Below are 14546 nucleotides of genomic sequence, written 5' to 3' on the forward strand. Positions count from 1 at the left end.
TCCTAATCTCTTTTCAAGGTCACGATTGGCCACGATTCACACGCTTTCTCCAATTCAATGAAAATTAAGTATAAGTCCCGTTAGTCCATTCGATTCTATTTCGTTACACTCGATTCTATTTCGTTACACGTCATAGTAGATGGACAGCATGAGATTAATTCTTTGGGTTAAGATAGATTGTAAGTGAGAGCATTGCCTGATCTATTAGAAACACCAGTAGAAGGATTTGATCAATCGAAGCTTACGTGAAGAAAACAAAGAATGGTTGATAAGAACAATAGAGAATTTGAGAGACTCAAACTTTTTCTGTATATTGATCAAAATAAAATAAAAACATATTCATAGTATCAATTGCTTTCCTATTAAACAAGGTAAATCTGAAAATCACTTCTAACACTACACCTAAGTTAGTTACAACTAATTTTTCCATCTGAAGTACAACTAACTAGAGTTGATACCGATGAATCACAGAAACAAACACCGACACAACACTAACCCTAATTGAAGTGTTTTGTCAAAAGCGTCTCTGCTACATATGTTAATACCGATAAGTCAATGATGTAATTCGTCAAAAGTGTTCAAAAGTGTCTGTGCTACATATGGTAACACCGGTAAGTCAATGATAAAGACTTACCCGAACATGTGTCAAACACCGAACATACATTCAATTTAAAATATAAGATCTACATAGGAAAAGAAACATGTTTAGATACATTCCAATAGTAATAATGTATAAGATTCAAGTCAAAAACTTGTTTAGGTGGCATACATAGATTTCTTAGACATCAAGTAAGAAAGCAACTACACCAAAGGGTAAGCCAAGAAAAATGAGCTTAAACCCTTTAGGTTCTTGCATGTTCAAAAACCATACATAACCATAACATATTATATAGTAAAGTCATATACCAAAACCAAATCTAGCTGAAGAGAGTCCCCATCCACTTGAGACCATGAAAAGCCAAAATAAAAAACCAATGGCGAACGCAATCATGTACAAAACAATCATCCATGGCTGCTAAAGTTCATAAAAAACAGCTCTTTTTTAAACAGATGATATGGTGCGTTTACTCATTTCATGGACTCGGTGTGTCGATGGCAGAAAAAACCTCTATTCAGCAGTGAAGATGCCAGATCCAAAAACTTCTCCACCAGATTCATACTCGATAGAGTTCTCAGATGGTGGTGCATTGGATTTCTCTAGCTCCTCATCAATCATAATCTCGAGGGTGCGGCAAGTTAAACTGCAAAATGCCTTTTCACCTCTGCAAGATATCAAAGAAATCAATCTAAGTATCAAGCTTTATCCATAAATTAAGTAAACGGTTAAAACCAAAATCACAATCTACGGCACGAGATCAATGTGATTAATGTCGTCGCAAGCAACCGACCAACGCCACATTAAATCCCAATTTTCAAGGATCGAACTTGCGTCAGCTACATTTGACTATGATGTTCAAGGATCAAGGCTGCGTCAGCTGCATTTGACTTCAATTCTCAAGGAACACAATGCGGAAATCAAGGCTCAATACAGTTGACTATCGCATTGCGACAAACAACAACTATTATGCAACTTAAAACCTTAGTCAAAACAAAAGAGTTACAACAATGTCAATAATTTACCTATAGATGTAAATATCTTTACCCTCTTCAAACTTCTTGTTGCAGCTGTTGCAGAAAGTCAAAAACTCAGCCGGGGGAAATTGTTTTGGAGTCGCTAATCGGTCAACCGTGGAACAAAACAAACCCTCCTTCTCTTCATTCTCATTTGGAAGTTTTTTAACATCACCACCAGCATGAACATCCAGTATGCAATCACAATAAATATGTGTTTTCTTCGGATTAGGACCATGCGAAATAACACAAGTATAGTCCTCAGAGTTTTCAATCTCACTTGCAGATAGAGACATCGGTAGCAACATGTTTGGATTCATATTTTCTCCAATAAAACGAGGAGAACTCACTGGTTTCGAATCATCCAAGTTATAATCTTTAATCGGACTTTTGTAAAAGTCCAACAAACAAGACATTGATTTCCCAAAGGGTAACTCATGTTCTACCAACGTTTCACCGATTTCAAAAACAACACTCGATTCACCCTTACGAAAAACAGAACTATTACGAGTATAAGGCAGCTTAAAAAAATCTTTCGGCAACGACCTAGAAGCCTTAACAGAATCCAAACAGCGATTATAGCTCGGCACTTTAGTAATCATTCGAGGACTAGGATTAGGACTGAGACTACTACCCTTGTTGAACTCAGTTGACATAAGAACATTCCTAGAAAATTTAGAACAATCTTCCAAGGAATCTATGATACTTAAACCTACTTTGGTACAGTCCCAACCCCTTTTTTGTCCTTGATCAGGTGACATTGTTCTTAACGTGTTACCTCTATTTGAAAGCAAAGTAACATCAAGTGGTGAAGTGGGGCTTCTGAGAGAATCAGAATCCATTCCAAGTCTCACATTCAAAATTGATTTTCTTTTCTCATTGCTCCCCAAAGCCATTTCACACCTGATGCAAAACAACACAAAAATGAACAATATTAATAACAAAAAATATATATTATTAATAATAATAACAATAATAATAATCAAAGGTAAAGTTTTGAAAAATATTCAAATTGGGGAAAAACTTAATCAAGAAGAAAAAAATAAACTTGATCAAATTAAACAAAACATTACATTTCAATGAATCAAACCCCCAAATGCAACAAGAAAAACGCAATAAATATTGAATAATTATTAATAAAAAACAACATTTAAATAAAAATTAAAAACAAAAAACAAAATCAAAATCATAACAAGTTCAAAATAAAGTAATGCTATAAACATTGAATAATAAAAATTAATGAAATGAAGAATCTGAAAAATAGGTCAAAAAACTCCAACAAAATAAAAATAAAAAAGGGTTTTTCATACAATACAATGCATTAAATTCTAGAGTAATGGAAGGTAGATAGATCAGATATGAAAATTGATGATTTGAATGAAAATGAAAAAGAAGAAGATGAAGAACAAACCTTGGTTTTGTGAATGTGTGTTGAAGAAAGTAGAGAGAAAATGGTGAAGTTGAAAGAAGTAAAAATATAATGATGAGAAATGAGAGACTTGTGTTTATGGAGAGAGAAGTGAATTTGGTAGAATTTCACTTTCTTTCTCTACTTTGTTTTGCGTGTTATATAAACTGTCGTAACTTTCACATGCTGACAAATGTTGAAATTATCTGTTATCACTTATCATGCCACATACTCATAAAGTTCATTTATTCTTTATTTATTTTTTAAAATTTGAAAACACCTAGTAAGATTTTATGTGTAATATTTTGGTAACTAATTAATGTAGATTTTAAAAAATTCTATAAATAAAAGAGGACAATATTTTTTTTCAAAATACTTTTATATGATGTAATTACTTTTATTATAAATTTATTAAATATTATAAGATGTTGTGACGTTGTGTGTGAATTTTTAATAATTATTGTTATATTGTTTTAAATTTAAAAAGTAATAATAAATATTTTAAAGGTTGAATATTTTCTTTGGTCTCATATATTATATTTAAATTTTATTTTGGTCTGATAATTTTAAAAATGATCATTTAAATTCTTTAACTTTTTAAAAAGTGTTACCTTTATTCTTTTTATTTTCTTAGTCAAATTATTTACTCTGTTAGTCAAAATCAATAAATTAGTCTACATGAGGTATGACTTATAGGTAGGTCTATTTTGTTAAATTAGAAAAAAAAACATTGTATGACACATAATTAATATTATTTAAAAAAAAAACCCTTAACGACTAAACCCAAAAGCCTAAATTTTATTTTTCCAAAAAATAAAAATTTTATTTTTCTGTTTTTTATTCTATTTTTCTTTGAGTGAATATTATTTTGGTCACCCAAAAGCCTAAATTTTATTTTTCCAAAAAAATGAAAATTTTATTTTTCTATTTTTTATTCTATTTTTCTTTGAGTGAATATTCATTTTGGTCACTCAAAAAAATTGAATCCAGGACCTTTAACCCATGACAAATAATTCCTAAAATTTTTAGTAATATTAAATAATTCAAAATTAAAAAAAAAAATTAAATTTTGTACCAATGAGATCTCAAATCTAGGTCCTTTCAAGTTAAACAATAGTCAATTTATAATTCGACAAATCAATTTTTATTGTTAATATTCTTAAAAATAATACTTAAGTTAATAATTGAAAACAAACATTTACTTATTTCAAATAACAAACAAATAAATATTGACTATTTTTAAATAATATAAAAATATAAAAATAAATTAATCAAATATAAATCTTAAATATAATTAATCAAATAAAATAACTAAATTAATATTTAATTAAATTACTACTAAACTAATTGATCACTATTTCGTTTGAATTAATTAAATAATTTTAAAAATTAAATGATTATTTAATTTAAATTGATTAAATATTTTAACAATTAATTCAATTACTATTAAATTAATTCATTATTATTTAATTTGAATTAGTTTGAAATAAATAAATATATATTTGTGTGTTATTTAATTTCAATTACATATAATTCAATTTATTTCTAATTGATTAAATATATTGAAGATTTACATTTTATAAATTTTATTTTTAAATTGGTGTATAATTTGAAGATTTTAGATTTTATATTTTAACAATTTTGGCTTTTTGGATATTATTTAATCAGAATTGTTTAAAAATGAAATTCAAATTAAAAATTAATTTAGTATTTAAAAATAAAAAATAAAATACAACGTGGCAGTCCAGTCACAGTTTGAAAGTAGGAAAAAAATTGGTTTGAAAAAATATTAATAGAAGGACTAGTATGGTCTGGTTAAATTTTGTAAGGGATTAATCGATGTTTTTTTTGTGAGGGACTAATTTGAGTTATGTAACTTTTTGTGAGGGACCATATGACATATTTTATGAGAGTATTTTTCTTTTTATCTTTCACACTACTCTCCTAGAATTCATACTACTCTCTTCTACATTCACTCAAACCGCTCTCTCCCTTCTTTTCTCATTCCTATAGAAAATCTAAGAAAGAGATTTGGTTAAGTTTAGGGTGAATCTACTGAATGGGAATTACATTTTCCAAAGGTGGTGTTTACGGGTGAGTTGTGAATTCGAAATATGGTGAAGAGGTTTTGTGGGAGACGATGACCGGTGTTAACGGTATTGTTGCTCAGAGATGTGTAGGAATTGTTTCCGATAAGTTTAAGGTCAAGGCTTTGAAGAATTTTGAGATTCAAAACTATTGGATGGTAAATAATTATTTTCAGCTTCAAGGGTTTGTTAGTTTAATCAAAGATTTCACCAAAGAGCTGGAACTTTTCAGTGTTGATACTAAGAATTGTCTCAAAGTTTCGAATTTTATAGACATTCAGTCTCAGATAAGGAATATTTTTGTTAATTATAGAATTTAGGAGATGGAGTACGCTGAGTTGATTCGTGTCCCTTTGTTGCCTCTTCAACCTCCCCATTTTTGGTCATTGCGGTTTCAAACAACATTAAAAGAATGTGTTTTTATGCTCCTCGCTTCTAAGTAATCGGTAGAAAAGGGTTTCTTTGCAAAGTATAAGCTTATTTGGGAAGTTTTTGATGGTTGTCTTAAGAGGTGAAAAAATTTAGGGATGAATGTGAATTTTTTGATTTTTCTTGGGTTTTAGAAATTTTGGACTTTCCTGATTGAGAGAAAACCAAGAAAATGATGACTAGAGGCCAAATGGGATATAATCACGCATGCAAATTAGCCAGTGTTGGTGGGATATAGACGAAAAGGACATATATGACATGGTTTGAAGAAATAAGGGATCAACTTGGTTTTAAAAAAATTAAGGGATCAAAATGGATACCGAGATATAGGGAAGATACGAAAAAAAGGTATTTAATTTATTTTAAAAGGTAAATATTGTCATTTAGTGAGGTGTGTGATTTTTTCAAGGATTTTTGCAGTAATCATGAACATAAATTGTGAATTCAGAAAGATGAAGTGATCTAACATTTTTCAAGGATTTTTGCAGTAATCTAACATTTTGATTATGTATTGAAGTAATTCAAAAAGATGAAGTGTCCTAATGTAGTTATTGTTTAGAGTTTAAGATGGCTATGAAGAACTGGGAAGATCCGAAGAAAAGAGATTCCAAAGTCGTGTTGTATATTCAACAAAATATGGATGCTCATCATTTTGAAAAGATTTCGAAGTTGTCAAAATCAAAAGAGAAATGAGATATCCTAGAGAAATACCATGATGGTGGAGAAAATATGAAGCAAGTGAAGCTTCAATCTTTAGGATACTATCATTGATCGACAAAATCAAATAAAGCTTCAATCTTTTAGAATTGATTACAATAATGAATCAAAAAGACCTCTAGTGAGACTGTCATTGATCAATAAATTATATAGAAGGTGATGATATCTATGACTTCAAGATTTGATTTCGTAGTGGTGTAAATTCAAGAATCCAAATATTTGAAGACCATAAAGATAAAAGAATTGGAAAGTTCATTATAGGCCCGTGAACTCATTATGATTAATAAAGGGACTAAAAGATCAATCGAAGAATCCTTACAAGTTCGGGTGAGGAATAAATATGATCATGAAAGGAAATTCAAGAAGAAAGGCTAATAAATCTTCAAGAATGCAAAGTGGTCATATATTGAAAGATCAAAAGTTATGACAAAGTTGAATCCTGCTAAAGAGGAGAAGGATTTGCAAGAGCATGATGACCAAAAAAACTCCAATCACAAGAGAGGAGTGAGTTGTGATATTCAGATTTTCAAAAAAATTGTTTTAGAAAAATGTTGTAATTTTATTTATTTTTTATGTTATAAGACATATATGAAACAACAAAATAAAAGGAAAGAGAAATAAGAAGTAGAAATTGTAAATAATAAAAATAAAAGAGATAACCTATACAAAGATTACACTAGAGAATTATTTATCTTAGTCCAATATAAACTATTTGTCATATTTCATTCCTTAAGAGTTCTCTTTTGAGATTTCCACAAAAATAATCTTAAACATTTATACAAGTTCGTTCCGCAAAAGTATGCAAAAAAATGAGGCAGGGAGAACGAGCATAGTTGAGGGTGTGAATCTAAAACTTTGACTTGTCCCGCTAGAAAATGAGGGCGGGACAAGACGAGCAAGTGAGCTTTGCACTAAAGTTACATGTCCTTAATACATTTTGGGGGAGAACCCCGATCCAGTTTTGTTGATAGTCTTCTAAGCTTTCGTTTCGTTTATCTTTGTTTATCGAGTCTCCTCATTAATTGCACATATTTGGATTGAGTTTTGAATCAATTCATTTTTTAGCAAGCATAATTCAATTGTTTGTATTTGAGTTTGATCATGATGTTTTAAGTCAATTGCTTGAGTTAATAGAACAAGAACCATATTTGATGATTGGTTCTAGTTATGTGGGAAGCAAAATCTCAAAATACTTTAAATTATTTGAAAATTTGAGATTTATTGTGTGTGACTCGAGTCACTTTAATCCATGACTTAAATCAAATAAAACATAGGAGAGCAAGAAGTTTTTGGTGTCCGTAACCCGATTCACAATTTACTCATGATTCGAATCATGCAACATCGTGACTCAAATAACAAGTTGCATTGATTCAATCATACACCTACTCTTAGTCACTACCTCATTTGACTCGAATCACACTTTCTACATGACTCGAATCACAATGTTTTCCATGTTTTCTTGTTTGACTTTGTCCAATTTAATTTGAATCAAGATTCATACATGAATCGAATCGTGAGCTTTTATGATCGAATCAAGCTTACAACTGACTCGAATCATAGAAAAATGGGTAGATTTTCTTTAAGAGATCTTATTTATCTTTTCTTGCTCATTTGCCTCGAATCATGAAGTGTTCTTGACTCGAATCTAACTAACATTTCCCATTTGAAATTTTGGTATCAGATATAAGATGTCGAATGAGATGTCACGACACAATATCTGAGTTATGAACAAGTATAACAACAACAATAATCTTGCAGAACGTAAATAACACAGCAATATGTTTACCCAGTTCGAAACAATCCTTCCTACTCTGGGGGCTACCAAGCAAATATGAAATCAATATCTGATAGTATCAATTCAAAGTTAAACAGTCTCAGTTTACCCTTCTCACTTAATCACTACCCTTCCTATGATTACTACCTAAGTCTCATCTAGGTATGAGGACCTCCTCAAATCCCTTCCAATCACAATCCGTATGACAAAATAATAACCAAAAAGAAAACAACCAGAAGATACTCTTCCAAAAGAAACTACTCCTCGATACTTAAAAGCTTACGAGGATGCAAATACTCTCTTTGCTTAAAAGCTTCAGAGATTAAATATGGAACACATAGAAAATAAGGATTCCTAAACCCTAAAACAAATAATATCAGTTCCACACCTAAACTAGGTTACAACCTTTCTATTTAAAGATCAGTCTTTTCTGGGCTGGGCTTCAAATCGCAGCAGTGAAGCTACCAAAAATTTTGCCACTTGTTATCCAAGAAATTAGGTCTTCAATCCAATCTTTCCTAAAATGTCTCCAATAATAGACAGCGTGGAAATCTTCTGATTGAAACCATCTTGGCAAAAATATCAGCTAAATGATTTCTTCGAATATTCTGAGCTAAAATAAAGATTCTTATAGCAAATAAAACAGTCTGATCCAAGTGCCGGATTAGCTTTCTACAGCCAGGATGTCATGCCAGAATGTCATAACATCTTCTTCAACATGTTGAAGTCTAAATGCTAAGTCATATAGCATCTCTTCCAACATGATCTTCCTTAGAGTGTTTTATCAAAATGTATGCCAACAATCTGAGAGACTTCACCATCCACTTTTGTGCTTAATCTCAAGCACATATAAACCCTTTTGTCATCTCATTTAAAAAAAAACTCGTATAACTGAAAACATTTTTCAAAGTGATTTTGTGAGAATTAACAACCTCCATTTTTGAAAACTCAAAATCTCTGGAAAACATAATTTCTTTCATCTTCAACCCCTTATTTAGATTAAGGTCTTGATTATTGAGATTTGTAATTGTTGAGTGTAACATCCCGAAAATTATTATTTAATTAATTTAATTAAGTTTTAAATTAATTATTCGAAATTAGCATTTTATTGAGATTAATTGGAAATAATAAAATGTTAGTTGTTGGGCCATTGGTGGAGTTAGTAATGTGGGGGTGTTAATATGAAGGAGCCCATTACTAAATTATATGCTATGTTTTCATAAAATAAGAAAATAAGAAGAATTTGAAAAATAGAAGAGAAAAACCTAACATGGAGAGATGGAGAAGTCATGGACAAGAGCATTTTCGTATTCATGATGCAGCCCTCACAAAATGGGTCATAACTTTCTGCTCGTAACTCCAAATCAGGTAATTCTTGAAGATTCGGATTCTACACGAAATTTCCTTCGATTTGATATATTAATTCGTGTCAGGGAGGTTCTCTACGAGGGAGAAAAGCGGGTTTAAAGATTGGAGATTCTTGCTGAAAGTGAAGAAAAGAGGCTTACGGGTTTGATGGAGAAGAAGGGAAAAAGTCCAGATTCTTGGCTAAGGTAAGGGGGGACTCTTCCGGTTAATTTCTATTATGTGATTATGAGTAATGAGATGGATTAACGTATGATTCGATTCGATTGGGTATACTGGGATTTGATATTGTTAGGTATGTTATGATTTAGGATAATTGATGAATTTGTATAGATTGTTGGTTATTGATGTGTTGTTTTGATGTATAATGATGTGTGATGAGAAATTCGATGATTATATGCCTGTATGCGATGTCTGGAATCGTTTTTGGTGAAAAGGATGTGAAATCGCAGAGTCTGAATGCAGACCCGTAATTCTGCAAAATCGCCAGGTCGCGCCGCGAACCTCTGTTTGCGCCGCGAACCATTGGGCAGAAAACCAGGAAGTTGTGATACGCTCAGGTCGCGCCGCGTCCATGTGTTGGCGCCGCGAAGGCGTAAGTTTTCTCGTTTCGCGCCGCGAACCCGGTTGGCGCCGCGTGCTGTAGCGATAATTGTTTTCTTTGAAAAATGTAAAAATGTGTAACTTTCAAACCGTAAGTCCGTTTTAGACGCCGTTTTGGACGTTGTTCCTTAAATTGAATGTTCTACCATATAAAATAAATATAACAACAATAACTTAATTTTATTTTGAAAAGTATCATTTTCTTCAAATGTGGTTTATCCTTGTTTTTGCGTAGTTGATGAGGTGCCATGGTTTGTTGTTTGCATAATTGAATACGTGCAATGATGGATGTTGTTATAATGTAATTGTTTCTGCTTGTTATGCAAAATGGATGTTGTTCATGGTAAATATGGTTATCATGTGTTTTGATGAATGATGATGTAAATACTCTGTTATTGTTGGGTTGTTTTGTTGTACTTGGTACACGATTGTGAGGGGTGCTAATGTTGTTGCATTGTGTGGTGAATGTTTTATCTGCTATGATGTCGTGGTTGTAACTGGTAATTGATATACATATATTGTTGATGTAAAATATGTATTTATTTATAGTTGAGAAATAGCATAATTGTGTGTGGCTATTGATTGTCGTGGTGGTTAATGATTATGACATTTGGTTGTTTAATGTTGATGGTGAGCATGTTATGGTTGATACATGCATTTCATAATCATGTTGTGGGCTGTATCCCTTATGGTGGTGGGACAGCGGTAGCTAATTCCCATTGTGTGGAATTGGTGAGAGAAGTAGCCGAATCTTTATGGTGGTGGATCGGTGAGATGGGTTATCCCATGTTTGGTACCACATGCATATAGTTGCATTTGCATTAGGTTGTTGTGTATAATTATAACATGAATGGAAGATTGTCCAATGTTATAATATTTGATGATGGTGTTATTGTTGTGGTGTTGTCCTTTGGTGATGTATTCTCTTATTGTGGGAATTGATGAATAATAGATGTGAATCTGAATATATGACAAATTGGGTGAATGATATATTATGATGTTTTGTTGCTTATGAATGCATAACATTGATTAATTGAGAATGAGACTCACCCTTACTTTGATGATTTCAGATTGGCGAGTAGCGGCTTTTGGCTTGGTGAGGATAGCTCATAGGCCAGTTTGTTTAAGTATAGTGTCGGTGTCATGCTCTGATATTGTAACACTGGGGGAACGCTAGTTTAGAGTTGATGATGATACTCTATTTTGTTGTTATTGGAGTAATTTTGTGAGATATTGCATAGATGATGTTATGCTTATCTGTTGATTAATGTTCCGCTGTATAGAAACATGATTTTGTTAAATGAATGATTTTCCCCTAAGTGAAGCATGACAATTGATTTATGATTATTGTTTTAAATTGAATTGTGGCACCCTTGTTTTCATGTTTTACTCTGAATTATTTTATTAATTTCCGCGGGGTTTAGAAGGGTGTTACAATAGTGGTATCAGAGCAGGTCGGTCCGTCCGGCCAATTGTTGAGTCAGTTGAGTTGCACGACGGTTGGATACTGTCGGCATTTTTATTCCTTGGTATGCGACATGTGAGTGAATCACTGTCGGTACTTGGTTGTTTGTTGCAGGTGTGGGATTGAAACAAGTGGGGGAGAAGCTTCGCTTCTCGGTTATGTTTCAGGTGTAAGAAGATTGATTCAGTAGGCTGTTGTTGGCAACAGTGCGAGCGTTGTCGGAGTTGTTGTTTCCCGAGTTGAAGGTGACTTGGAATTAAGACTTCACTGGGAATTGAGTTGGAACATCTTGAAGGAAGGTGATTAGAGGTAATTGACAGTTATTGTAAGAGAAGGAGATTGGAGAGTTGCGATGTGTCAGCTCTGCTGGTGTGCTGCGAAGTTGTCAGTTAAGTAGCCTTGCGTCTCGGAAGAGGTTCAGTTACGAGTTTGCAAGGAGGATTGTTGTCGTAATGTTCCAGAAATTGCGCTTCGGCGATGGGAAGTGTTGTTCAAGTTATAATAATGTTTGGGAGTAAAGAGATAGGATAAGGAGCTGTTTGGAATGTGATAGAGTTGAAGAGAATGTGTTTTGGAGAGAGATTTTCGTAAGCAAAACGCAGGAAAGTTGTTGAATAGCTGCGGAACTTCGAAAATTCATAACTGGAGTTCCGGACACCCGAATTGAGTTCCGTTTGAAGCGTCGGAAAGCTAATGAGATGAACTTTGTTATAAAAATGGTTGCAACAGCTGTAAGATAATTAATTGAGACAGGATGACGTTGGAAAGAGGTGAAGTTACGGTTACTCTTGTTCTTATAGCTAGACTTGTTTATTGGTACTGCACGGGATGTCAATGTCAGTGTTGAATAGATCGAAGGAATAATTAGAAGATTTGTTGAGGAGTAATTTTAAGAATTGAATTTACCAATTGAGGAGTTTTGGATATATCGTATAGAGTGTCGTTGCATGATGTCAGTGTTGCATTTTCGGGCAATGATTGGAAAATTCATATCTTGAGTTCCGAGTGTCGGATTAATGTGCCGTTTGAACCTACGAAGAGGAGGGATTGTGCTCTAATTTATGGGAGAGTTATAAATACAGTAGAGTGACCCTATGAGGAAAGGTTCTGAAGTCGGTTATAGAAGCGTGAAACTTGTTGAATAAGAATGTTTACTACCGTGATTGTTGGAAACAAAATTGAGTGTAACATGTTGTTGATGAGATGTTCGGTAATAAGGATGGTTTAAGGGCCGATGAATTTTAGTGAAGAGTGCATTAGTAGTAAAGATGGAATAAACTTTAGAACTCTTGGAATCGTATTTGTGATGGCAAAGTAACGATAAGTATAAAAGAAGAATTTTAAAGGAGTTCTAACATCTGTTAATGTGAGGAAGACTTTGTTGAGATGTCGTGTGGAATGATAATTAGGCACGAAATATGTCGTAAAATTTGGAGTAGGACCACGAGTTATGAACGTTGTCTTGGTCTTGCAGGTTAACTGTATAGTTTAAGATTTGAAGTGTTTTGGGATTATAAGATTTGAAGTACCTCTTTGATCAGAAAGGGCCTAATATGAGGCGACAGAGATGATTAGAGTATTTTTCTAGGATTATAATTTTGGTTTGAATTACCATTCGGGTAGGGAGAATGTTGTGCTACTGTGTTGCGTATGAAGTCTTTAAATATGTCGGTGCTAATGATGAATGAGTTGGATTTAATTGGACAATTTTGAGACTTGAGTTGGTATGTGAAGGCACTCCTAATAGTGTTAGATTGAGTGTGCTAGAAGATGACTAGTAGTATTCTTAACAAGATTAGAGAAGGTCAGAAAGATGATGTTGACTTGATCGATAGGTTGACTTTGAATTACCAAGGTAAAGGCGGTGGATTCAGAATCAACGAGAATAGTATAATGAGGTTGAGTGATTAGATTTGTGTTCCTGATGTTTTGAACTTCGGAAGAATATTCTAGAAGAAGGACACCATAGTGAATTATTGAACTATGACGATGCTATTGAGTTTGGGTGCAAACTCGGAAAGGGACACTATTATGTAGTAACAACGGTTTATGCTTAGATATGATTTTCAACTAATATTGACAAATTTAGGATTTGATCACCCTAAATCTCTTGTTGGTAGTAGATGGAATCATATGGAAGAGATAAGCTTGTTTTGTTACCTTAATGGTTTAAGATGTGATGAATGCTAAGCTGTGAGAATAATCACTCACCATGTTGTGTGAACTTATGAAGAAGTGAATATGAAAGAGTGCAACATGGTGGATGATGGCTTAAGACGGGTAATCAGAGTCGCGCAGCGAAAGTGTGATGTGGAGTAGTGGTACTACTCGCGGGCAGTGAAGGAATTAATATGTCGGAAGCCTACATAGAACATATGTGTTGATCTATATGTTGAATTTAGAATCCAGTGGATGTAAGGATGTCGTGTCGAAGAATTGTAACTTTTTGAATAAATTCCGGGATGATGAATATGTCATCACGGTTGTACATAGTTAACGAGTATGTATTCGGCGAAATTAAAACGAAGGATTGATAATATATGATGCTGTAATAATTTTGTGCTGTTATTGAGGTGATATTGTAAATTCCATATATAATGAGGAATTACACTTTATGAAGGACGGAGTTGATTTGATTCTTAGTAGAGAGCATGACTTAGTTGAGCTTTTTTTGTAAGCGATGGTATACTGAGGCTGATGAGTGTGTATTTGTTCTGATGGTTATGATGTTTAAATAGAGGAAGTAAATCAGGAATTGGTTCGTTGGATGCGAGTAAGGATTGCTAAATGGTAGATTAGTACCATGAATGATGAAGAATGATTCTTGAAACGAATGAGTAAAGAGAGTCGGAATCGGGTAAAACTCAGAAATCTATTTGGTATAGATGGTTGTGATGAGTAGTCAGAGTAGCGCGGAAAAAGAGGAATGTAACGTGTTGGATAGTTGATGGTGTGACTTAAGAGGAGACAGATAATTGGAATTCAATGGTGTAGGAATATGAGTATTGAGTTTCTTGAAGGAAGCAGTTGGTGAAAAGTGTAAGTATTATTTTATCGCTCAGATGGAAGAGTGTGTCTAAGGTTGGT

The 14546-nt window shown here is 33.0% G+C and overlaps 1 protein-coding gene across 1 annotated transcript; it reads right to left on the minus strand.

Moving 5' to 3' along the window:
- Window positions 1-684: 684 nt before the first annotated feature.
- Window positions 685-3163, minus strand: LOC131600451 (FCS-Like Zinc finger 10-like). The gene is made up of 3 exons (XM_058872611.1): window positions 3023-3163; window positions 1621-2514; window positions 685-1262 (listed from the first exon to the last, which is right to left on the minus strand). The coding sequence occupies exons 2-3, from the start codon at window positions 2505-2507 to the stop codon at window positions 1109-1111; spliced, it is 1041 nt and encodes a 346-aa protein (XP_058728594.1). The 5' UTR covers window positions 2508-2514; window positions 3023-3163; the 3' UTR covers window positions 685-1108.
- Between the last annotated feature and the right edge of the window lie 11383 nt (window positions 3164-14546).

The sequence above is a fragment of the Vicia villosa genome, linkage group LG4 (assembly GCF_029867415.1).
Source record: "Vicia villosa cultivar HV-30 ecotype Madison, WI linkage group LG4, Vvil1.0, whole genome shotgun sequence".
In the NCBI taxonomy this organism is placed as follows: domain Eukaryota; kingdom Viridiplantae; phylum Streptophyta; class Magnoliopsida; order Fabales; family Fabaceae; genus Vicia; species Vicia villosa.